General features: G+C 43.0%; 1 protein-coding gene across 3 annotated transcripts in view; it reads left to right on the top strand.

The window, feature by feature from the left end:
* The window catches only part of LOC126298867 (WD and tetratricopeptide repeats protein 1-like), a 214222-nt gene that overhangs the window by 33031 nt on the left and 156889 nt on the right, over positions 1-24302 (top strand). For all 3 annotated transcript variants that reach the window (XM_049990378.1, XM_049990380.1, XM_049990379.1), the window contains exon 5: positions 18748-18935. In XM_049990378.1, coding sequence (XP_049846335.1) covers positions 18748-18935 — 188 coding nt within the window. The remainder of the gene's footprint in view (positions 1-18747; positions 18936-24302) is intronic.

Below are 24302 nucleotides of genomic sequence, written 5' to 3'. Positions count from 1 at the left end.
GCATGTGCGAATTATCGCTGCCTACTGCGCATGTGTTGATTGAGGGCAGTTTAGAACTGCTCTCTATTCCTGTGTGCAGATAATGTGTCTGCTAATTTACGTAGTTTCACCCGTTCTACCGCTAGATGGCTGTCGCGATAGCCCAGTACCGTTCGCAGCGGATTGTCGTGTAATACCGGTTTAACTCACTTAAATAACAGGATGCTGATTTGCGTACACGGTGATGGCGCCCAATAGCAACCCACATGATTTACATAGGATTTAAATCGGGTTAATTTGGTTGCTGACACATCATGATATCACTGCAATGCTCCTCGAACGACTGCAGCATGGTCCTGGCTCTGAGACATGGACAATTATCCTGCTAAAAATGACATTGTCGTTGGGGAAGGCATCAAGGATGAATGGATGCAGGTGGTTCACAGCTGTCGGCATGTCTTCGATTACTATCGCAGGTTCCAAGCAAGCACAGGAGAACGTCACGTATAGCATAATAACATTACCAATAGCCTTGGCCATGGCATGCTGCATGTTTAGAGCCGCCATTCATCTTGATAACAGAATTTGTGGAGACGACCATCAACCTAATGTAGCAAAACTCTGATTCACCCAAAGACCTGACATGTTTCCATTGATCAACAGTTGAATCCCAATGGTACCGTGCCCACTGCAGTCATAATTAATGCTGTTTTTGGATCAACATGTGAACATGCAGTTTTTGTCTGGTGCAGAGCTCCATGTTCAACAATGTACAATGAAGAGTGTGCTCCAAAACGCCTGTATGTGTACCAGCATTGTAATCTTTCAGCAGGGATGCCAAAGATCACCTTGTATCCTACTTTATGGAGCAAACAAGCCTCTGAACCCCACATTCTCTGAGCAGTTATGGACATCCATTTTCCGTAAAGGCTCACGACAGTAGCATGGGAACATTTGACCAGCTTCGCCATTTTGGAGATACTCTTTCATAGGCTTGGCATAATAATAATCTGTCCATTGTCAGACTTGCTTACCTCAATGGATTTCCCAATTTGCAGCCAATATTGTCACGAGGCTGAGTCCCTGTCCATGTCTTATCCGCTCACATAACTTTGTTGCCGCATCATGTGCTCGCAATGTCACCAGGTGGCATCCAATGTTGTAATGTGCAGTAGTCGTAATGTTTTGGCTTATAAGTGTGTGTTTTAGTGACAATGTTATCAGAACGGCTGGTCCTGGCAGAGGTTCGAATCCTCCCTCGGGCATGGGTGTGTGTGTGTGTGTGTTTGTCCTTAGGATAATTTAGGTTAAGTAGTGTGTAAGCTTAGGGACTAATGACCTTAGCAGTTAAGTCCCATAAGATTTCACACCCATTTGAACATTTTTTTTTGTTATCAGAAATATGATTGAGACTAGGTTTGTAGGAAATATTGTCAACACATATGCATACTAAAAGCTCAACAAAGCTTGGGATTCTGCATTAGAATCAGTAAAAGAGCAGTCGCAAGCTCATGTGAGCCAAGAAGCAAGGTAATCCCCTCCTGAAAATCCACTTGGACACCATCCAGAACATGTAAGAGAAGAGCAACTGCTGCATTGTATCAGAGAGCACATTGCCATAATTTCTTTTATGTTTTTTATTTGTAACTCAGTCTTTGAGTTTTGTATTATTTTACTACACATCATTCATCTTGCTGCTCTCTCTCTCTCTCTCTCTCTCTCTCTCTCTCTCTCTCTCTCTCTCTCTCTCTCTCTCTCACACACACACACACACACTTAAAATGTTCCATTGCACAAGTTGCCTAAACATACAATTTGTGAAGTTTTATTCAGATGACATGTTGATAAGAATAAGATACCTGTAAATGGATCAGTACCAAAGGATGTGTTCACAAGATACCATTTGTGTACTGACAACAACTATTATGAAAAGGATAGCTTGCAACTCACCGTGAAGATGACATGTTGAGTTCCAGACAGACATAACAGAAGACTGTTACACATTGAACTTTCGGCCAAAGCCTTCTTCAGAAAAGAAAGGAAAACACACACACACCACACACACACACACACACACACACACACACACACACACACACACACACACATTCATTCACACAAGCAGTCACCTCACACACTCGGCTGCTATCTCCAGCCTCTCTGGCCAGACTGCAATTTTGCGTTGAACGAAAGGAGCAATCTGGAGTGGGACAAGGAAGTGGGAGACATAGCAGGGTACAGGTGGGGTGAGAGAAGAGCATTGTCTGGTGGAGTGTGCAGATCCAGAAGGTGACAGGACCAGGCTGCCAGGTTTAGTGTTGGGAGGCTTTGGAGGGAGGGAATGTGGGGATGGGGAGTGGAAAAGGAAAGGGGCAGGTAGGGAAAAGACTGGTTGGTGTGTTGGCAGAGAGTGGCACACAGTGAAGGTAAGGAGGTGTGAATTGGGAGGAGTTGATGGGACAGAGGGGGCAGAAACTGTTGGGTGGAGGATATGGGGACACAAGATTATCATAGGTTGAAGCTGGGATGCTTTCAGGAGTGGAGGATGTGTCATCAGGATAACTTCCATCTGTGTAGTTCAGAAAAGATACTGGTGGAGGGGAGGACACAGATGGCCTAGATGTTGAAGTAGCCATCAAAATGGTGCATGTTGTGCTCTGCTGCATGTTGTGCCACAGGGTGGTCTACTTAGCACTTGGCCACAGGTGGTTGTTCATCCTGGTGGACTGCTGGTTAGTAGTCATACCAATATAAAAAAAGCTGTGCAATGATTCCAGCAGTGCTGGTATGACATGGGTGCTTTCACAGGTGGCCCAGTCTCTCAAGGTGTAGGATAAACTTGTGATGGGACTGGTAAAGGAAGTGCTGGGTTAGTTGATTGGGTGGGTCTTGCACCTGGGTGTTTCACATTTATATGATCTGTGTGGCAAGGGACTGGGAGTGGCATAGGGATGCACTAGGTCATTGTGGAGGTTAGGACAGGTGGGAGGGATCTTGGGTAGGATGTCCCTCATTTCAGGGCACAATGATACACAATCAAAGCTCTGATGAAGGATGAGGTTCAGTTGTTCCAGTTGAAGTGGTATTCGGTGGCTAAGGGGATATTTCTTTGTAGCTGGTTCTAGGGGGTGGTGGGAGAATTGGTGTGTGGGAATATGACATGGGAGATCCATTTGTGGACTATATCTGTCCGTGAAGGCCTTTGTGAGACCTTCAGCATACTGGGCAAGGGAATTCTTGTCATGGCAGATGCACTGTCGCCCATTGGCCCGGCTGTAAGGGAGGGATTTTTTGGTGTGGTAGGGATGGCTACTGTCAAAATGCAGGTACTGTTGATGGTCGGTAGGTTTAATGTGGACAGATGTGTGGATGGAGCCATCAGAGAAGAGGTAGTGAACAACCAGGAAGAGGCATGCTTTATTGAGGAGGACCAGGTGAATTGGATTGGAAAGAAGGTGTTGAGGTTGTGAAGGAATGAGGGTAGGTTGCCTTAGCCCTGAGTCCAGATGATGAAGATATCATCAATGAATGTGAACCAGACCAGAGACTTGGGGTTGTGGGAGTCTTTGAAGGTTTGCTGTAGGTGACTCATAAACAGGAATGTATAGGATGGTGCCATATGGGTGACCATGGCTGTGCAGTGGGTTTGTTTGTATGCATTACCTTCAGAGTAGTAATAGTTGTGTGTTAGGATAAAGTTAGTAAGGAGTTATTCCATGTCAAATCAACACAGCTGCCAACCCAACCATTTCCGATTTTCATCACCTCCAGGGGTCTCACAGTTCTTGTGTGAACTCTTGCGTGGTGCCCATGTGGCCCCAAGCTATTGCAGCGCATTCTTCCTTCCCTGCTCCATTTACTTTCTGTGCCCTGCCACCCGATCCTTGCTCCCTCTCCACTCCTCCCCCTCCTTCCCCTCTATTGGTGTTCTTACTTATGCCAACCTGCCTATTCACCTGGTTTCCTACATTTCTTGCAGTTTTGTTCCCCTTTCCTTTTCTCTGTCAGCCTTCATTTTTGGCATTTTTGCTCCCCCTTTGGGATTTGACCTCCACTTCCAAATTTTCTCTCCCAAGTGTGAGCCATTTGGGGAAGAGCTCCCTCCCTAGCATCTACAGCATGGATTCATGTCACTCCTTCCTTCCGCTCGTCCTTCCCTGCTGATCCCCCTCTGCCCCACTTGGTCACTGGCATGTATAGCCAGTCTGTGTGGTGGGGCTGTTATGTATCCATGTGATTGAGCCCCCTGACAACACAGGGATCACATTTCTGATACCTGAGCTGATGGCTCCCCATGTATGCTGAGGAGTGAGTGCTTGTCATTGTGGAGCATTGGAACTCCCAGCAGTGGCCGTCGTGCTAGATGGCCCTTGCTGTGGATGGGTGCCACCCACGGTTAGAGCCCAAGATTAGAGTGGGTGGTTACCAGGCACATGCTTTGCGCATGAAGTGCCAAAAAATCTGGCTGTTCTCCTACGGCCATCTTTTCAAGTGGTATCAGGTTGTTGAATGCTGTTTTTTATGTCCCTGAGGCATTCCCTTCCCTGGCTACACCCTGGAGGGAGGGCCAGGCTTGCTTGCTTGGGGTGGAACACTTTCTCCTGGTCTGTTCTAGGACGGACGGGACACATTCATCGCCACAAAGCAATTATTTACTGTGGAAAATACTGAAGACAAGTTTGGCAAAGTGGAGTCTCTCAGTAAGATGCAGTCAGGTTCTCTGTTGATCAGAACGCCTTCTGCTGCCCAGTCCGCAGCTCTTCATGCTTGTGATCATTTTTGTCCATTACACCTCACTGGCCTTTGAATATGGTCCAGGGAGTCACCTTTTATAGGGATGTCATCCTTCAAGCTGGTGAGGAACTCCAGGCCAATCTGGAATGATGGGGCATTCATTTTGTTCAGCATGTGCAGAAAGGTCATAAGGACAAATACACTCCTGGAAATGGCAAAAAGAACACATTGACACCGGTGTGTCAGACCCACCATACTTGCTCCGGACACTGCGAGAGGGCTGTACAAGCAATGATCACACACACGTCACAGCGGACACACCAGGGACCGCGGTGTTGGCCGTCGAATGGCGCTAGCTGTGCAGCATTTGTGCACCGCCGCCGTCAGTGTCAGCCAGTTTGCCGTGGCATACGGAGCTCCATCGCAGTCTTTAACACTGGTAGCATGCCGCGACAGCGTGGACGTGAACCGTATGTGCAGTTGACGGACATTGAGCGAGGGCGTATAGTGGGCATGCGGGAGGCCGGGTGGACGTACCGCCGAATTGCTCAACACGTGGGGCGTGAGGTCTCCACAGTACATCGATGTTGTCGCCAGTGGTCGGCGGAGGTGCACGTGCCCGTCGACCTGGGACCGGACCGCAGCGACGCACAGATGCACGCCAAGACTGTAGGATCCTACGCAGTGCCGTAGGGGACCGCACCGCCACTTCCCAGCAAATTAGGGACACTGTTGCTCCTGGGGTATCGGCGAGGACCATTCGCAACAGTCTCCATGAAGCTGGGCTACGGTCCCGCACACCGTTAGGCCGTCTTCCGCTCACGCCCCAACATCGTGCAGCCCGCCTCCAGTGGTGTCGCGACAGGCGTGAATGGAGGGACGAATGGAGACGTGTCGGTCTTCAGCGATGAGAGTCGCTTCTGCCTTGGTGCCAATGATGGTCGTATGCATGTTTGGCGCCGTGCAGGTGAGCGCCACAATCAGGACTGCATACGACTGAGGCACACAGGGCCAACACCTGGCATCATGGTGTGGGGAGCGATCTCCTACACTGGCCGTACACCTCTGGTGATCGTCGAGGGGACACTGAATAGTGCACGGTACATCCAAACCGTCATCGAACCCATCGTTCTACTATTCCTAGACCGGCAAGGGAACTTGCTGTTCCAACAGGACAATGCATGTCCGCATGTATCCCGTGCCACCCAACGTGCTCTAGAAGGTGTAAGTCAACTACCCTGGCCAGCAAGATCTCCGGATCTGTCCCCCATTGAGCATGTTTGGGACTGGATGAAGCGTCGTCTCACGTCCAGCACGTATGCTGGTCCAACTGAGGTGCCAGGTGGAAATGGCATGGTAAGCCGTTCCACAGGACTACATCCAGCATTTCTATGAACGTCTCCATGGGACAATAGCAGGCTGCATTGCTGCGAAAGGTTGATATACACTGTACTAGTGCCGACATTGTGCATGCTCTGTTGCCTGTGTCTATGTGCCTGTGGTTCTGTCAGTGTGATCATGTGATGTATCTGACCCCAGGAATGTGTCAATAAAGTTTCCCCTTCCTGGGACAATGAATTCACGGTGTTCTTATTTCAATTTCCAGGAGTGTATGTCTGTACTGGCACCTTTATTGCGACTTTTGAGGGAGATATCCTCCCAGAGAAAGTCAAGGTTATGTGTTATTGGTGCGACATGAAGCCATACGTCCTGTCACCCGTAAGATGCTTTCAGTGCTTGTGTTTGAGGCACGTCTTCCTGATGTACAGTGGACCCTTTATGTGTGGACACTCATTCCATGATGGGAACCACTGTGTACCACCACTTGTGTGTGTAAGTTGTCATGAATGTCACTCTCCACACTCATCAGATTGCCCAGCTTATAACAGAGATACCCTCCCAGAGAAGGTCAAGGTTGTGTGTTATTGGTGCGATATGAAGCCATATGTTCTGCCATTCATGAGGTGCTTTCAGTGCTTGCATTTGAGGCATGTCTTCCCGATTATGGTGGACCCTCTATGTGGTGACTGTGGACACCCATTCCATGATGGGAGCCCCTGTGTTCCACCACTTGTTTGTGTAAATTGTCATGAACATCACTCTCCACTCTCATCAGATTGCCTGGACTATAAGAAAGAAAAGAAAATACAAGAGTGTAAGGCCCTGGATAGCTTATCTTACACTGAGGCTTGTCAGAAATTTGACCAGTTCGATCCGTCTGCTTTTGCCCCGGTTATGTCCTTTCCCTTTCCTCCTCTCCGCTCCCCCTGTAGTTCCCACACCCTCCTCTCTGGATGCCACTGCCACTCCTCTTGGACGCGGTTCACCATCGAAGTGTCCATCTAGCCAATGGTGCCTCTCGCACTAGCCCTGTTGATAATCTTCTGGTTGACACTGGGACCCCTCCCATTTCCATTTGGCGGTCCCAGCACCTGGTTTCCTAGCCATCACTGTCTGCTCTTCCCTTGCTACCCTGCCACTTCCCCCCATTCTATTCTTTATGGGGCATTGCCTGCCCGCCGCCCACATTTGGCTAGGCGTACGAGTTGGGTCCCGCCTCGCTTCTCTCCACCGTGACCTCCATCTTGCTCTTTTTGTCCTCTTCCCCATGCTCGCTCTCAACCACCCCACCTTGGTTAGTTCTGTGGCCACGGATTTGGATGGCTCTCTTCCTGGGTCTGAAAGCCTCAATTGCTCCAGTGGTGTTCGATTGTTGGTTCCAAACGTTCTTACAGAAGTTTCAGGATTGCATTGTTTTTTACGCTGTTCATGTGGGAAATGCCTTCACGTCTTCTGTTGTCATGGTGCGCCATCTCTTGCCTGCCAAGTGTGGGGTGTTTATTGTGGAACTGATGGCTGTCTATCAGCCCCCCGTTTTATTAAATGCTGCTCCCTCACCCGAGTTTTGTTACATATGGACTCAATGAGTGGCCTTCAGACAATAGCTCGGTGTTTTTCCTACCATCAATGATCTTCTTGCTGAGCTTGGTGATTCTGCATGTTCGGTCAACGTCCTTTGGGTTCCTGACCATGTAGGTATCTCGAGTAATGAACTCACTGATCACCTGGCCGGGGAAGGTGGGGGGGCAGGTGGCATGATATGGCCACCTACCCCTCGTTCTCCATGACCCCTCTGTGGTCGGATTTGCGGCTTTACATCAAATCCAGTTTTGCTCAATTGTGGGCTGACTCTTTGGAGGCTCTTCCCTATCTAATGAACCTGGCGTGATCAAGGAGACTTCCACCATGCGGAGTTCTTCCCTCTGCCTCTCCTGGCAGGTATCTACCATCCTGTACAGTCTTTGTACTGGTCATATTAGGTTGACGCACGGGTTTTTGCTCCGCAATGAGCTTCCCTCCCCACCCCAACCCCCTCTCAATTTATAATTGCGGGGCTTCACTCTCGCTGATCCATATTTTGCTGGACTGCCCCCACCTTTACTCCCTTCACCCTAAATATGTCTCCCCACCCTCTTTTTCATGTGTGTTAGCAGAGGACCAACCCTCACATGGATATGTCTATCCTCAGTTTTCTTAAAAAAAGTGGTTTTTACTCTGAGATATACATCCTTGAATTTTCCTCTGGCATTTGAGTTCCTCAGTAAGCATAAGCGTAAGCATTTGGTATGGAGGCCTTGACTTCGCGTCTGCATTGGCCAGGTTCTTCCCACCTTTTCCCTACATTTTGTCTTGTATATTATGCTGCTTTGTTTCCCCTTTTTTGTATTTTCTTCCCCTGTCTTGTCCCCATTGTATTGTTATAATGGTATGGTGGTATGATGTGGTGTGGGTGTCGGGTGGTTTTTTGGCGGTGCTGGTGCTCCACTGCACGTACGTTTCTGGGGCACCCCTGCTCTCCCTGTTTCCACCTACCCTGCTCCTGTTGTTTCCTGTTCCTGCTGCCCTGATGACCCTCTTCTCTCTTTGTTCGTGCAGTTTCCTCCCTTCCCCTTCCCCTTCCCCTTCCCCTTCCCCTTCCCCTTCCCCTTCCCCTTCCCCTTCCCCTTCCCCTTCCCCTTCCCCTTCCCCTTCCCCTTGACTGGACCATACTGTTCATATTGTTCCTCCCTTGATTTCTGCCATCCTAGATCATGGGACTGATGACTTTGCTGTTTGGTCCTCTCCTCCAAATCAAACAACCGACCATTTACAATTTGCATTAAACTTTGTGTGTCCATTGCACATGATGAGAGAATGAAAAATGTCAAATTTCAGAATTGCAGCAAAAGTATAACAAAAGTAATAGCTGTTCGAAATTATAAAAATGTGCAGAAAATTTGACAAACACCGCTGACAAAAACAGCTGTAATTTCTGTTCGAACAGAGACAGAACCATGAATGAGGGAATTTTTGTAAAGGAGTAAGGGTTGTATCAAACATAACCATACCCAAATAATGTACATAATTAAGATCAGTGACCTTGACCTTTGACCTCGAATAATTCAAACCAAGTCTCCTTGAAAATTTAATCTTCTTGATGTTACATTGCATAACATAGTAAAAAATCAAGTTGGGATGACATTAGGTTTGGGAGATATAAAATAATATTGACAGGTATGTGAAAAAAAAAAGTAATGCAAATGGAAAGCAAGCTTGAACAAAATGACATAAAGTACTGAAAACCATGTTATTCAAGAAGATCGTGTGATGTAAATGCATAGTCAGGTACCAGCTGGCCAATAGTAAGCATGTGTAATATCCAAGGTAACAGACTATGATCTCTGACCTTCAGTGAGCCAAAACTTGATATAACCATCCCAGTTAAACAAGTGGGGTCTATAGAAAACATGTTCAGATATGATTCTGGAATGAGATTTTGGCTCTAAGTAAAGTTATGAAGACGGGTCATGAGTTGTGTGTGGGTAGCTCGGTCTGTAGAGCACATGTGTGCGGCAGGCAAAGGTCCCAATTTCGAGTTTCAGTCTGGCACGCAGTTTTAATGTACCAACAAGTTTAGTATTGGTGTATATTCCACTGCAGAGTGAAAATCTCATTATATCCCCCAACCTGTAACTAAGCAATGTCTTTGCAATATCCTTTCTTCCAGAAGTGCTAGTCTTGCATGTTTCGCAGGGAGCTTCTGTGAAGTCTAGAAAGCAGGAGATGAGGCACTGGATGAAAAGATATGTTTGCAAAATTCTTGTGGTATTTGTACTGGGCTGCAGCGCCATCTGAGAAGTAATAAAAGTCGTTAGGTGTTTTATTAAAATAGAATATCATGAAGTTAACCAAATGATGTTGGGAAAGATGAACAATCATAATGTCATGTTTAAGGCCTTCTGATATTATTACAAATGAAATGTGATCAGTTGCATGGGTGTATGGATGTCTGTAATAAACAACAAATGGATGAATGGCCTGTGCATTGTTCCAGCAGGACAAATTGATAATTCCCTGCTAAATCACATATAACATTCTATTCATTGCCACGAAGTGTCTGTTTCATGTGTTGCAGAAATTCAGGCTTTTGAGAGGCTATGAAGGAGTGGTGCGGAAGCCTTTATTTAGTTTTTTGATGTTTCCCAAGAACACTTCCATGGAGGATAGACATGTCTGGAGAATTGTTCTATCTGTAGAAGTCCACAGTTTATATTATTAAATCAGTTCTATTTTGTTCAACATCTCCTTTAGGTATGTCATGAGAATGTTTACTTGGGAAGTTCACACATGTTGACATACAAAACTTTGGCTGGGTGGGATTATAAATGATCTGTGTGAAGTACGGTTTGTACATTTAAGTTGACAGTCAGCATCACGTCAACTCTTTCAGTTTTGAACCTTCCAAGATGAACTTCACATTTTCAGGAGTACTGTAAACATACATTCAATGGGCACTGGTTGCACCAGCCACAACAAAATTCTTGGGTTTTGAATAGCAAAATTTGGGTAATGCTAGTTTTAGTTTGGATGTTTATCTTAGATTACACATTCAGGTTTCCCAGCACTTGACATTTTTGTCAATGAACCCTGAAACCATTTTCTTTGACATTAACAAAATCCTTCTTTCCATGCAAACTGCAGTTTATATCACCTGTGTTGTAGAATTCAGTGACACAGTTCACAATATGTTTGCTTAGGATAAGTCTCAGATTAGGAGTTGCTAAGATACCACATTCTGTGACATAATTGTTCTGGTTTTCTCTCTAAATAGTGTGAGGCTCCAAATTCGTTTTCAATCCTTCAAATGCTCCAACTTTTCAGAAGACATGTCAGTATTTGGAGCTTGTCACTGCGTGTACTGAAATTTTCTTTCAGTTCTATTATGATTTGAGATTTCAAATTTGTTTCATTCTCTGCATTTTCTGTTATTTGTTTTGGATACTACAAACACTTTCTCAAAATTTTTATGCACATGTGTTTTCCCTCTGTCTCGTGTTTTGCACTAGTGACTCATCAAGGGGTACCACACTGTCATTTAATACAACTAAATCAATATCTGGGGCTACAGACGTGTCTGACTTGTCTGAGGAGCTACGAAGATTTGTGATTCTTGCCCGTTTCAATGTAGTTGGATCATAAACTGGTCCTAGGTTGTGCATAAATTTTTTCCTGTATCTATCACATATTTTGTGCACTGATGATATCAACTGAACAAATTTGCACTTTCCCTATTACAAATGCTTGCTATTGATCTATTCATATTGCTCCCTGACTGTGTGTTGCTATCATGCCATATTTTTAAGAGTTGACTTGTTTTTTAGTACTTCATAACTTTACATCTACATCTACATTTATACTCTGCAAGCCACCCAACGGTGTGTGGCGGAGGGCACTTTACGTGCCACTGTCATTACCTCCCTTTCCTGTTCCAGTCGCATATGGTTCGCGGGAAGAAAGACTGTCTGAAAGCCTCTGTGCGTGCTCTAATCTCTCTAATTTTACATTTGTAATCTCCTCGGGTGGGAGCAATATATTCGATACCTTATCCAGAAACGCACCCTCTCGAAACCTGGCGAGCAACCTACACCACGATGCAGAGCGCCTCTCTTGCAGAGTCTGCCACTTGAGTTTGCTAAATATCTTCATAACGCTATCACGGTTACCAAATAACCCTGTGACGAAACGCGCCGCTGTTCTTTGGATCTCCTCCGTCAACCCAATCTGGTACGGATCCCACACTGATGAGCAATATTCAAGTATAGGTCGAACGAGTGTTTTGTAAGCCACCTCCTTTGTTGATGGACTACATTTTCTAAGGACTCTCCTAGTGAATCTCAACCTGATATCCGCCTTACCAACAATAAATTTTATATGATCATTCCACTTCAAATCGTTCCGCACGCATACTCCCAGATATTTTACAGAAGTAACTGCTACCAGTGTTTGTTCCCCTATCATATAATCATACAATAAAGGATCCTTCTTTCTATGTATTCACAATACATTACATTTGTTTATGTTAAGGGTCAGTTGTCACTCCCTGCACCAAGTGCATATCCGTTGCAGATCTTCCTGCATTTCGCTACAATTTTCTAATGCTGCAACTTCTCTGTATACTACAGCATCATCCGCGAAAAGCCGCATGGAACTTCCAACACTATCTACTAGGTCATTTATATATATTGTGAAAAGCAATGGTCCCATAACACTCCCCTGTGGCACGCCAGAGGTTACTTTAACGTCTGTAGATATCTCTCCATTGACAAAACATGCTGTGTTCGTTTGCTAAAAACTCTTCAATCTAGCCACACAGCTGGTCTCATATTCCGTAGGTTCTTATTTTGTTTATCAGGCGACAGTGCGGAACTGTATCGAATGCCTTCCGGAAGTCAAGGAAAATAGCATCTACCTGGGAGCCTGTATCTAATATTTTCTGGGTCTCATGAAAAAAGAAAGTGAGTTGGGTCTCACACAATTGCTGTTTCCGGAATCCATGTTGATTCCTACGGAATAGATTCTGGGTTTCCAAAAACGACATGATACTCGAGCAAAAAAACATGTTCTAAAATTCTACAACAGATCGACGTCAGAGATATAGGTCTATAGTTTTGCGCATCTGCTCGACGACCCTTCTTGAAGACTGAGACTGCCTGTGCTCTTTTCCAATCATTTGGAACCTTCCGTTCCTCTAGAGACTTGCGGTACATGGCTGTTAGAAGGGGGGCAAGTTCTTTTGCGTACTCTGTGTAGAATGTAATTGGTATCCCGTCAGGTCCAGTGGACTTTCGTCTGTCGAGTGATTCCAGTTGCTTTTCTATTCCTTGGACACTTATTTCGATGTCAGCCATTTTTTCGTTTGTGCGAGGATTTAGAGAAGGAAGTGCAGTGCGGTCTTCCTCTGTGAAACAGCTTTGGAAAAAGGTGTTTAGTATTTCAGCTTTACGCGTGTCGTCCTTCGTTTCAATGCCACCATCATCCCGGAGTGTGTGGATATGCTGTTTCGAGCCACTTACTGATTTAACATAAGACCAGAACTTCCTAGGATTTTCTGTCAAGTCGGTACATAGAATTTTACTTTCGAATTCACTGAACGCTTCATGCATAGCCCTCCTTACGCTGACTTGGACATCATTTAGCTTCTGTTTGTCTGAGCGGTTTTGGCTGCTTTTAAACTTGGAGTGAAGCTCTCTTTGCTTTTGCAGTAGTTTCCTAACTTTGTTGTTGAGCCACGGCGGGTTTTTCCCGTCCCTCACAGTTTTACTCAGCAAGTACCTGTCTAAAACACATTTTACGATTGCCTTGAACTTTTTCCATAAACACTTAACATTGTCAGTGTGGGAACAGAAATTTTCGTTTTGATCTGTTAGGTAGTCTGAAATCTGCCTTCTATTACTCTTGCTAAACAGATAAACCTTCCTGCCTTTTATTATTTTCCTATTAACTTCCATATTCAGGGATGCTGCAACGGCCTTATGATCACTGATTCCCTGTTCTGCATGTACAGAGTCGAAAAGTTCGGGTCTGTTTGTTATCAGTAGGTCCAAGATGTTACTTCACGAGTCGGTTCTCTGTTTAATTGCTCGAGGTAATTTTTGGATAGTGCACTCAATATAATGTCACTCGATACTCTGTCCCTACCACCTGTCCTAAACATCTGAGTGTCTCAGTCTATATCTGACAAATTGAAATCACCACCTAAGACTATAACATGCTCAGAAAATTTATGTGAAATGTATTCCAAATTTTCTCTCAGTTGTTCTGCCACTAATGCTGCTGAGTCAGGACGTCGGTAAAAGGAGCCAATTATTAACCTAGCTCGGTTGTTGAGTGTAACCTCCACCCATAATAATTCACAGGAACCATCCACTTCTACTTCACTACAGGATAAACTACTACTACTAACAGCGAGAAACACGCCACCACCGGTTGCATGCAATCCGTCCTTTCTAAACACCGTCTGTGCCTTTGTAAAAATTTCGGCAGAATTTCTCTCTGGCCTCAATTTGCATGCAGTTTGTATTGTTTTATTGTTTCACATTAATTTATATCTTGTAAATCAAATATCATCCCAACTTGAATTTTTTACTATGTTGTGTAATGTAACATAAAAAAGCGAATATATATTTTCCGAAATTTTGAAGGTAACATGTTTTGAGTTACTCAAGGTTGAAGGACAAGGCCACTGACCTGAATTATATACATTGTTGAATATGGTCATGATGGACAGAATTTGAAAGCTTGTTCTTATCCCATTCTAAAATTACAGTGTTCACGGTTCTCTCTCTTTTAAAACAGAAGTTACAGCCCTTTTTGTCGGCAGCATGCATCGAATTTCCTGCACATTTTTATAACTTCAGGTGCCCATTACTTTTGTTATACTTGTGCTACTGTTATGAAATTTGGCATTTTTCGTTCTCTCAACATGTACAATGAGCACACAAAAATTTAATAAAAAATGGGTATGTTTGGGTTGAAAATTTTACTTTTCTGTGTTGATTTGACATGGAATTGACATTAACGTGTATGAGGAATGAATTAATGTGTTTAGAGTCTGAAGAACATTGCAAGAGATAGTGCTCAGTAGCAGCAGTACCATGGGCATCAGGGATGTTGGTGTATAGGGAAGTTGCATCAACAGTGACGAGTCGGGGTCCAGAAGGTAAAGGTGTGGGGGATTGCAGAGAGTGGATGAAGGAAGTGGTTGGTATTTTGGATGTGGGAGGCTAGATTTTGGGCAATTGGCTGGAGGGGAGGTGTTGATTGATGAGAGCCTAAATTCTTCCAATGTGGGCATAATAATCTGCTACAATAGGATGTTTTAAGCAGGAATTGGAGGTCATGTGGAATCACTGGCTGAGTATATAGGTGGAAGAGCCACATGTAATAAAGTACAAAACTACAACTTACTGCCAGTTGTGGGAAATTTTATTGCACAGCTTGGGCAAAATAAATACAGAAACTATCAGGGAGATACATATTACATGAAGAAGTTTGCTGCTAGAAATAATTTACTCATTAAGAGTATGAGTTCCCACATAAAAGAATATATCTTGGGGCAAGTGTAAATGGAGTAGTTAACCAAATGGACCATGTGTCAGTAATGGAATGATACAATATGCCACATCAGGAACTGAAGGAGTCCAAACCGTGATTCAGACTGCTGCTCTAAAAGGTGTAGCGAGAGAGAAGTTAGCAGTAATACATAAAAATGAGGAAAAAAGCAAATTGGAATGTAGCAAAACTGAATGATCCTGAAATTGTAAAAGCATACCAAATAAAAGTTAATTATGTCCTGACAGCCAGCAAGGAAACAGCGGGAAATAAAGACAGATGGAATAGGATCCAGAAAGCAGTGAGTCAGAAGACGAAGCAGTTGGTATAAGAAGAATGGAAAGAAATGAATGGTTTGCTGATGAATGTAGACAAGCAATAGAACATAAAAATGCAGCAAGACTGAGAATGATACAGAGAGAGAGAAGAAGAATTGTGGAAAGAATTAAGGTCTAATGCTTATAGGATATCTAAGAAAGAGAAAAAGGAATGTCTGAAAGCAAAATTTCAAGAGATTGAGGAACTAAAGGAAAAGAAAATTTTATCATGCATAGGTAAGATAAGAAAAAAATTTCAGCACACGCAAAATGCCTCAGTACCAACTTAGATCAGGTATTAAGAGATCCACAAGAATAGGAGGAGAGTATAGAGGCAAGAGAGGATGAAAGGGAAGAAACAAAAATACCAACACTGAAGGAGGTGGAATTGGTGATATACAAATTGAAAATTAACTGTGCACCTGGTGAAGGCTGAATTGTTCCAGAACTTATAAAATTAAGTGTTCATCCTTTACTACATGAAATACATGTATTAATAAATAACATGTGTGAAAATGAAAATATGTCTCAGGAGCACTGCAAACTGTGATACAAAATATAGACGAGAGGAATTACAGTGATGAAATCCAGTCAGATATGTGCATATGCAGATGATATTGCAATTGTTTCAGGAAATGTAAACACCCTTAAAGAATTGTACAAAATAATGGTAGCAGAAGGAGCAAAAATAAGTGTTAACAGTAAATGAAAACAAGACCAAATACATGGTAACATCCAATTCTAAGGCAAGAACATCATATGACCTGAAGGCATATAGTAAAAATTTTAAAGCTGTCAACTGCTTCCTTTGTTTAGGTATACTGTTAACCAGTGATAGTAATATGAGACAGTGCATTAGAGACAGGATACAAGCAGGAGACAGTGCCTATTACGCAAATTACAGGTATTCAATAATTCTCTAGTTTCAAGATTAACCAAATAAACAGTATACTGTTTCCTTGTGCAACCAGTGATTACATATGGGTTAGAAACAATGACAGTAGGAGATATGAACAATGTAAAGGCCCTGTGAGAGAGGGAGAATCTTGGAGAATGGGGTAGAAACTTGAAATACAAGGGAAAGATATAGTGAAATTTGTTAAATCTCAAAGGATGCGCTGTTTAGGACACATGGAGAGGATGACAGGAGACAGGTGACAGGATGCCCAAACAAATACTGAAAGGCAGATTGTATTCCACCAAAAGGAAGGACTAATCAAGAACTAGTTGGCTGGACAGTATGTTGGCTGACCTTTCCAAGATGGAAATGTGAAAATGGAAGAGAACATAGATGTTTATAGGAAGATTGTTGAGGAGACTAATGCACAACTAGGGCTGTAGTGCTGAAATAGAAGGAGGAGGAGGAGGAGGAGGAGGAGGAGGAGAAGAAGAAGAAGAAATCACACAATTAGTAGAGGCCTTCCACCAGGTAGTCTCTGTGATTCATAATGACAGTGGTGGAATATTTGTCTGCAGGTGGGATGATTAGGTATGGATCTGTTTGGATGTCCTTTCTTCTGCTGAAAGGATGGGACTTGGAGAAGCCTGGTGAGGCCAGGTTGGAGGTAAGGAATTCCTGGAATGTGACAAAGTGGGTTGTTAGGGGAGGGGGTGACAATCACAGTTGGATGGTAGTGTGAAGTAGGAGAGACAGGGTTCTACATTGGGATTAGGTTGGCTGCAGATGGAGGGATTGTTAACAAAGAAGTATTTCCATAGCAGGGATTGGAAGAACGAGAATAGGTCTTTGACATGTCCAACATGGTTACATTTGAGTGAAGGTCTGATGGTGGGGCCTTTGGATAGGACTGAAATTTATGTAGGGATGAGGATTTTCATGGAAAGGTTAACAACAGTGTTCCGGAATTGTTTTAGCCCTGGATTTAGTTGAGTCTTGTCAGGGAGTTGTGGGGAATGTGACAAGTTGAAATATCAGCTTGGCAGAGTCTGGTTGCAATGAGGGGTTGATGAGGTGGAACAAGGAGGATAGGATAGGGATTGGAGAGTGGTGCCCCAATGTGGCAGTAGGATGTCAGGAGGTTGGATAACTTATGGAGATAGTATCTGGAACACTCTTCCAGGTACTGGAGAGCAAAGTATTCAGTTTCAGAGATGTGGTGTATGTAGTAGGGATTGCACAGTAGCTGTATCTTGTGGAGAGAGCCGAGGTGGTTCTGTGACGCCTATGCCATGGAGATGCATTTTTGCAGTACCAGGTTTGTGAGGGACAGGGACTGACAGAATCTGAAACGGTGAAGCCATTGTGAAAGGAGGGGTTGGATCCAGAGAAAAGAACTCTTATGGTTAGGCCATTTGAGGGGGATTCCATGGTTTAAGCAGCCTTTAAGGAACAATATGTGGGACTTGGTTTAAACCAGGGAAAGGGGTACTTTTCAGAACTGGTGCAGAAAAGGGGAGCAGGGGTCTGTTGTGGCAGGGATGTGTTGAAGAAATGGGAAATGATGTAGGAAATGGGCAAATGCAGATATTTGGTGGTTGTGAGGGGAGCTGGATAACAAAGATGTTTAAAAAATATGTACAGACACACAAAAATATACACAAATACATAAAATAATTCAAAGATACATTATAATATACACAAACACAAAAAAGTACACACAAATGTGTGAGAATATGTAAAAATATGCACAAGTGTGTGTGTGTGTGTGTGTGTGTGTGTGTGTGTGTGTAACTTGACTCATCTTTATGGTGAGTAGCAATCTATCCTTTTCATAAGTTGTTGGTATCCCAACCTGGACTTCGACTGTTCTGTTTGTGTATCGAGTGTCATATAATCATAGTGGTGGAACAAATGGATTAACTCTTTAAAAAACAGAAACAAGCAAAACCTCCATAACTTATTGTTGCATCTGATTATTTCATTGCCATATCAGCAGTGGTTTTAGTGGAATAGAAAACATTTTTGGTAGCAATACACTGAAACAGCACTAGACCAATTCTTTACCTGAAAGTCCTGAAGACATTCAGATGTAAAATACTTACACAAACAGGGTGGGCAGTGCAGGAGACTGTAGGGGGCAGCTAAAATACTGATAAAGAAAAATATTACCCCAAAACAGTTCTTATGATTATTGATAGCTGTACGGTATAAACTGCATGTGTCTGCGCAATATGTAGCTCATTCATTAATCATGGCAAACATTTGTTAGAGCAGATTGACATGGCATATGAGATGTAGAACACAGTAATCTAGAAGCTAATGATTTTTTTTCTTTTTTACAGAAATATTATATGTTAAGTGACTCATTTTTCCTTTTTCTTTTAGTTTTTACCAAAGACTAATGACAGAGTGCTTGTCACTGGTGCGGGCGACTGTTTGATTAGAGTACATGACATAACATCAAATGAGACAACACATTCTTGTAGTTGTCATACTGCAAGAGTGAAAAGAATAGCCACTGCACCATCCGTGCCCTATATGTTCTGGAGTGCTTCAGAAGATGGAACTGTGATGTAAGACTAAAACTCGTACAAGTAGGCAATATTTGTGAGAAGTGCTGTTTATATCCTACACTTTTCCTATTTTTTCTTTATTTGGCTTAGAAAAAACTTCGAACAAAAAAATGACAGCAGCCGTGTACATAAAGTTAAACTTATACTTTGCTCTTATACAATTGATGCTTTCGTTAGTTTGGTTTGATGGTCTCCACAGCTGAAACATGTTAAATGAAATAATGTAATAATTAAAAAAATTAAATGATTTAAACAGCATTGATCATAAATATTTCCACGATATCTTTAACAGCTAAGTTGCCAGACTGTTGTGTGTTGGTGGTATATGCATTGCTTGTTGGAGGAAATTTAATGGATCCACTTTTGATGAGCCATTTTTTTGCCCATTTAATTTGCTATTATTAGGAAGGATTCCCTGAATTTATGATATGATGGTTTGAATTTAACATCTGTTTTCCTGTTTGTGTCATCCGGGAGTTCCATATCATTTACCTTACAGAGTTTAGTAATTTCCTGCTAAATATTGCTGCAGATTGTGTTTGTTGTGTTCATGGAATCTTTTATATTTTTCAAACACAGTGAAAATTTTTGCAGTATTTCTTGTAGTGCACCTATATGTCTTCGTTACAACCAGTTGTCTGTGTAATGTGAAGTGCCCTCTTCTTAGCACAACATACTTTGGTGCCAGGTGTTAGCCACCCTTTCTCTTGTCTTCCATGTATCTCTGATCTGTTGTAAAGGAAAACTGGGTTCATAGTGCTGAAGGAATATTTTTACAAAATAATTATATTTCTCATCCACACTGTGTCTTTGATCAGCTTCTTCCCATTGTTTGTCCTGTGGATATTTTGTCAATTATTTTGTCATCAACTGCTTGTTAGTGTGCTGTATGTATTTGAAAGTTGTGTCTTGAATCTGTTTTATTTTTAATTTTGAGAAGATTCTTCTCACTTTATTGTTTACAGTAGCTGACTGTTCTGTTCACGGCTATACAAAATCCACTTACTTCATTAATGGCTCTTCTTGAAGTTGATGTTTGGATGCCAGAGTCACTGTGTGATTCATTTTAGCTCTTTTTAACCCTTGAAAACATAAATTTCAGCCTTGAAAAATTGGCACCCTATGTAATGGAAAGCAGAATACTGGTCTTAGACCAAGAGGGCATATGAATAGAGAAAAACTAGATGACTTCGCTAAATGAATTGGCAAATGCTGATTAGATGTCCTCATGACAAGATATTCATAGTATATGTAGCAAAATATGCTGTTCAATTTTGTGTTAGATTGCTGAGAGTGATGCATGGTGGAGTAGAATTTCAATGCTCTTGTAATGTTTCGAATCCCCCTTTTCATTGCTGAAAACATTTATATTTTGAGCAAAATTAAACAATTGGTTATCCAACAAAGGAAAACCAGGTAGTGTGTGGGTTAAGGGTGGTGCAGTCTCTAACAATCATGATGTTGGCAGGAAATTAACCATAGAGCTTTAGATTGTAGGCTTTTGCTAAGAAGGTAAGCACCATACCATTTTATGATTTATGTGCATTTCATTTATATTTCTTGCAGATTAATGCCTCTGTTACTGATCTGAGATATGATAATTTGTATTAAAGCTACAGTATGTACTTGCATATGTGCTTTCCATTAAGGCATCAGATAAAACAACAGCCCTAATTTCTTGACATATCAAGGACATAGACTTTTGAATTCCTTTCATATGGTTACTAACTTTTTTCCAGAGGTGGCTGCTTATGAAACCAACATTTCTTTTGTGGCTTGGGTTTAGATGCAATGGGAGCAATTGATATCCATATATGCCAAGTGTGAACAGTGAAAAATTTTGAATTATAGTCCATTATCAGTAATGTAGCCGACAGTGATTTAATTTTAATATTGGGCTCTAATTCAAAGACTTAACAAATTATTCTGTAATAAAAGTAGTTTAGTTCTTGAAATTAAGTCAGTTCAGTGGGTATTCATTTTATTTCAGTCATTGTGTTTGAACGTCACTGTTTATAATCTCTCCATACTTACATCATTGCTGATGAACAACAGTGAGGTTCACTCTTGCATAACTCACCACAATATTTCTTCAATTTTTGGTAATCACTTTATTTCCTTATCTTTCAGAAATGTGGATTCTTAAATATATAAATTCAACTTTACGATCCCAAGAATTCATTCGGCTTTCACTGTCGCTCAACACAAAGCAGATTGTGTTTCTCAATAATTCCTGTTATTTAAAATAAGTTTAGATCGCAATTATATTTATTTATTATGAGCAGTTTCGGCTTAAACTAAAGTCATCTCTCAGAATGTGAGCCCCCTGTGGCCGGTGCTGGTGGCTCCTGGGCTGTTCTTTCCTTTAGACGTATTTTACAGATTGACTTCCTTCAGTTAACATTATTTGTGAACTATATAAACTCTACTACCATGGCCATGTTAAAGGCAGGCATCAGAATCAGAATTTCATTAGCTCATAACATACATGTCCAAGTGCAGGAGACTCGCCAAGCATATAACTATAATAGGTTTTGCATGAAATACAAAAACAAAGATTCCATGACTTACCAAGCGGGAAAGCGCTGGTAGATAGGCACAATAAAAAACACACACACACACAAAATTTCGAGCTTTCACAACCCACGGTTGCTTCGTCAGGAAAGAGGGAAGGAGAGGGAAAGATGAAAGGATGTGGGTCTTAAGGGAGAGGGTACACACACATACAGACAAAAGCAGACATATTTAAAGGCAAAGAGTTTGGGCAAAGATGTCAGTCGAGGCAGAAGTGCAGAGGCAAAGATGATGTTGAATGACAGGTAAGGTATGAGTGGCGGCAACTTGAAATTAGCGGAGATTGAGGCCTGGTGGATAACGGGAAGAGAGGATATACTGAAGGGCAAGTTCCCATCTCCGGAGTTCGGACAGGTTGGTATTAGTGGGAAGTAGCCAGATAACCCGGATGGTGTAACACTGTGCCAAGATGTGCTGGCTGTGCACCAAGGCATGTTCAGCCACAGGGTGATCCTCATTACCAACAAACACTGTCTGTCTGTGTCCAGTCATGCGAATGGACAGTTTGTTGCTGGTCATTCCCACATGGAAAGCGTCACAGTGTAGGCAGGTCAGTTGGTAAATCACGTAGGTGCTTTCACACGTGGCTCTGCCTTTGATCGTGTACACCTTCTGGGTTACAGGACAGGAGTAGGTGGTGGTGGTGGTGGGAGGGTGCATGGCACAGGTTTTACACTGGGGGCGGTTACAAGGGTAGGAGCCAAAGGGCAGGGAAGGTGGTTTGGGGATTTCATAGGGATGAACCAAGAGGTTACGAAGGTTAGGTGGACGGCGGAAGGACACTCTTGGTGGAGTGGGGAGGATTTCATGAAGGATGGATCTCATTTCGGGGCAGAATTTGAGGAAGTCGTACCCTGCTGGAGAGCCACATTCAGAGTCTGATCCTGTCACAAGTGGGACACTTTTGGGATTCTTCTGTGAGAGGTTCTGGGTTTTAGGGGATGAGGAAGTGGCTCTGGTTATTTGCTTCTGTACCAGGTCGGGAGGGTAGTTGTGGGATGCGAAAGCTGTTTTCAGGTTGTTGGTGTAATAGTTCAGGGATTCAGGACTGGAGCAGATTCATTTGCCACGAAGGCCTAGGCTGTAGGGAAGGGACTGTTTGATATGGAATGGGTGGCAGCTGTCATAATGGAGGTACTGTTGCTTGTTGGTGGGTTTGATGTGGACGGATGTGTGAAGCTGGCCATTGGACAGATGGAGGTCAACATCAAGGAAAGTGGCATGGGATTTGGAGTAGAACGAGGTGAATCTGATGGAACCAAAGGAGTTGAGGTTGGAGAAGAAATTCTGGAGTTGTTCTTCACTGTGAGTCCAGATCATGAAGATGTCACCAATAAATCTGTACCAAACTTTGGGTTGGCAGGCTTGGGTAACCAAGAAGGCTTCCTCTAAGCGACCCATGAATAGGTTGCCATACGAGGGGGCCACACTGGTACCCATGGCTGTACCCTTTAATTGTTGGTATGTCTGGCCTTCAAAAGTGATGACTTTGTAGGTCAGGATGAAGCTGGCTAAGGTGATGAGGAAAGAGGTTTTAGGCAAGGTGGCAGGTGATCGGCATGAAAGCAAGTGCTCCATTGCAGCAAGGCCCTGGATGTGCGGGATATTTGTGTATAGGGAAGTGGCATCAATGGTTACAAGGATGGTTTCCGGGGGTAACAGACTGGGTAAGGATTCCAGGCATTCGAGAAAGTGGTTGGTGTCTTTGAAGAAGAATGGGAGACTACATGTAATGGGTTGAAGGTGTTGATCTATGTAGGCAGAGATACCTTCTGTGGGACAGTTTGTCGAACTTTCTCGAACACCTGGAATCCTTACCCAGTCTGTTACACCCGGAAACCATCTTGGCACAGTGTTACACCGTCCGGGTTATCTGGCTACTTCTCACTAACACCAACCTATCCGAACTCCGGAGATGGGAACTTGCCCTTCAATATATCCTCTCTTCCTGTTATCCACCAGGCCTCAATCTCTGCTAATTTCAAGTTGCCGCCACTCATACCTCACCTGTTATTCAACATCATCTTTGCCTCTGCACTTCTGCCTCAACTGACATCTTTGCCCAAACTCTTTGCCTTTAAATATGTCTGCTTGTGTCTGTATATGTGTGGATGGATATGTGTGTGTGTGCGCGAGTGTACACCTGTCCTTTTTTCCCCCTAAGGTAAGTCTTTCTGCTCCCGGGATTGGAATGACTCCTTACCCTCTCCCTTAAGACCCACATCCTTTCATCTTTCCCTCTCCTTCCCTCTTTCATGATGAAGCAACTGTGGGTCGCAAAAGCTCGAAATTTTGTGTGTGTGTTTGTGTGTTTTTTTTATTGTGCCTATCTACCAGCACTTGGTAAGTCATGGAATCTTTGTTTTTAATATATTTTTCCCATGTGTATATAGAGGGAAACATTCCACGTGGGAAAAATATATCTAAAAACAAAGATGATGTGACTTACCAAACAAAAGCGCTGGCAGGTCGATAGACACACAAACATACACACAAAATTCTAGCTTTCGCAACCAACGGTTGCTTCTTCAGGAAAGAAGCAACCGTTGGTTGCGAAAGCTAGAATTTTATATCCTTCTCAAATTGTCAGGTAATGATTAAAAGAGTCATCAGTAAAGTAATAGCATCTTTGTACCAGTGTGTTATAGAATTTTCTTTTCATGAAATCGGGTTCAATCTTATGAATATTTGTCGTTTTTTACTTATTCTATATTTTCGTCCCCATATATTGTGGAGTCTGCGCAAAAAGATGAATATTTCTTTGTTTCTAGTTTCATATCCCTGTCGGAAGAT

Source organism: Schistocerca gregaria, chromosome X (genome assembly GCF_023897955.1).
Source record: "Schistocerca gregaria isolate iqSchGreg1 chromosome X, iqSchGreg1.2, whole genome shotgun sequence".
In the NCBI taxonomy this organism is placed as follows: domain Eukaryota; kingdom Metazoa; phylum Arthropoda; class Insecta; order Orthoptera; family Acrididae; genus Schistocerca; species Schistocerca gregaria.
This window is presented reverse-complemented; position numbering and strand designations above follow the sequence as displayed.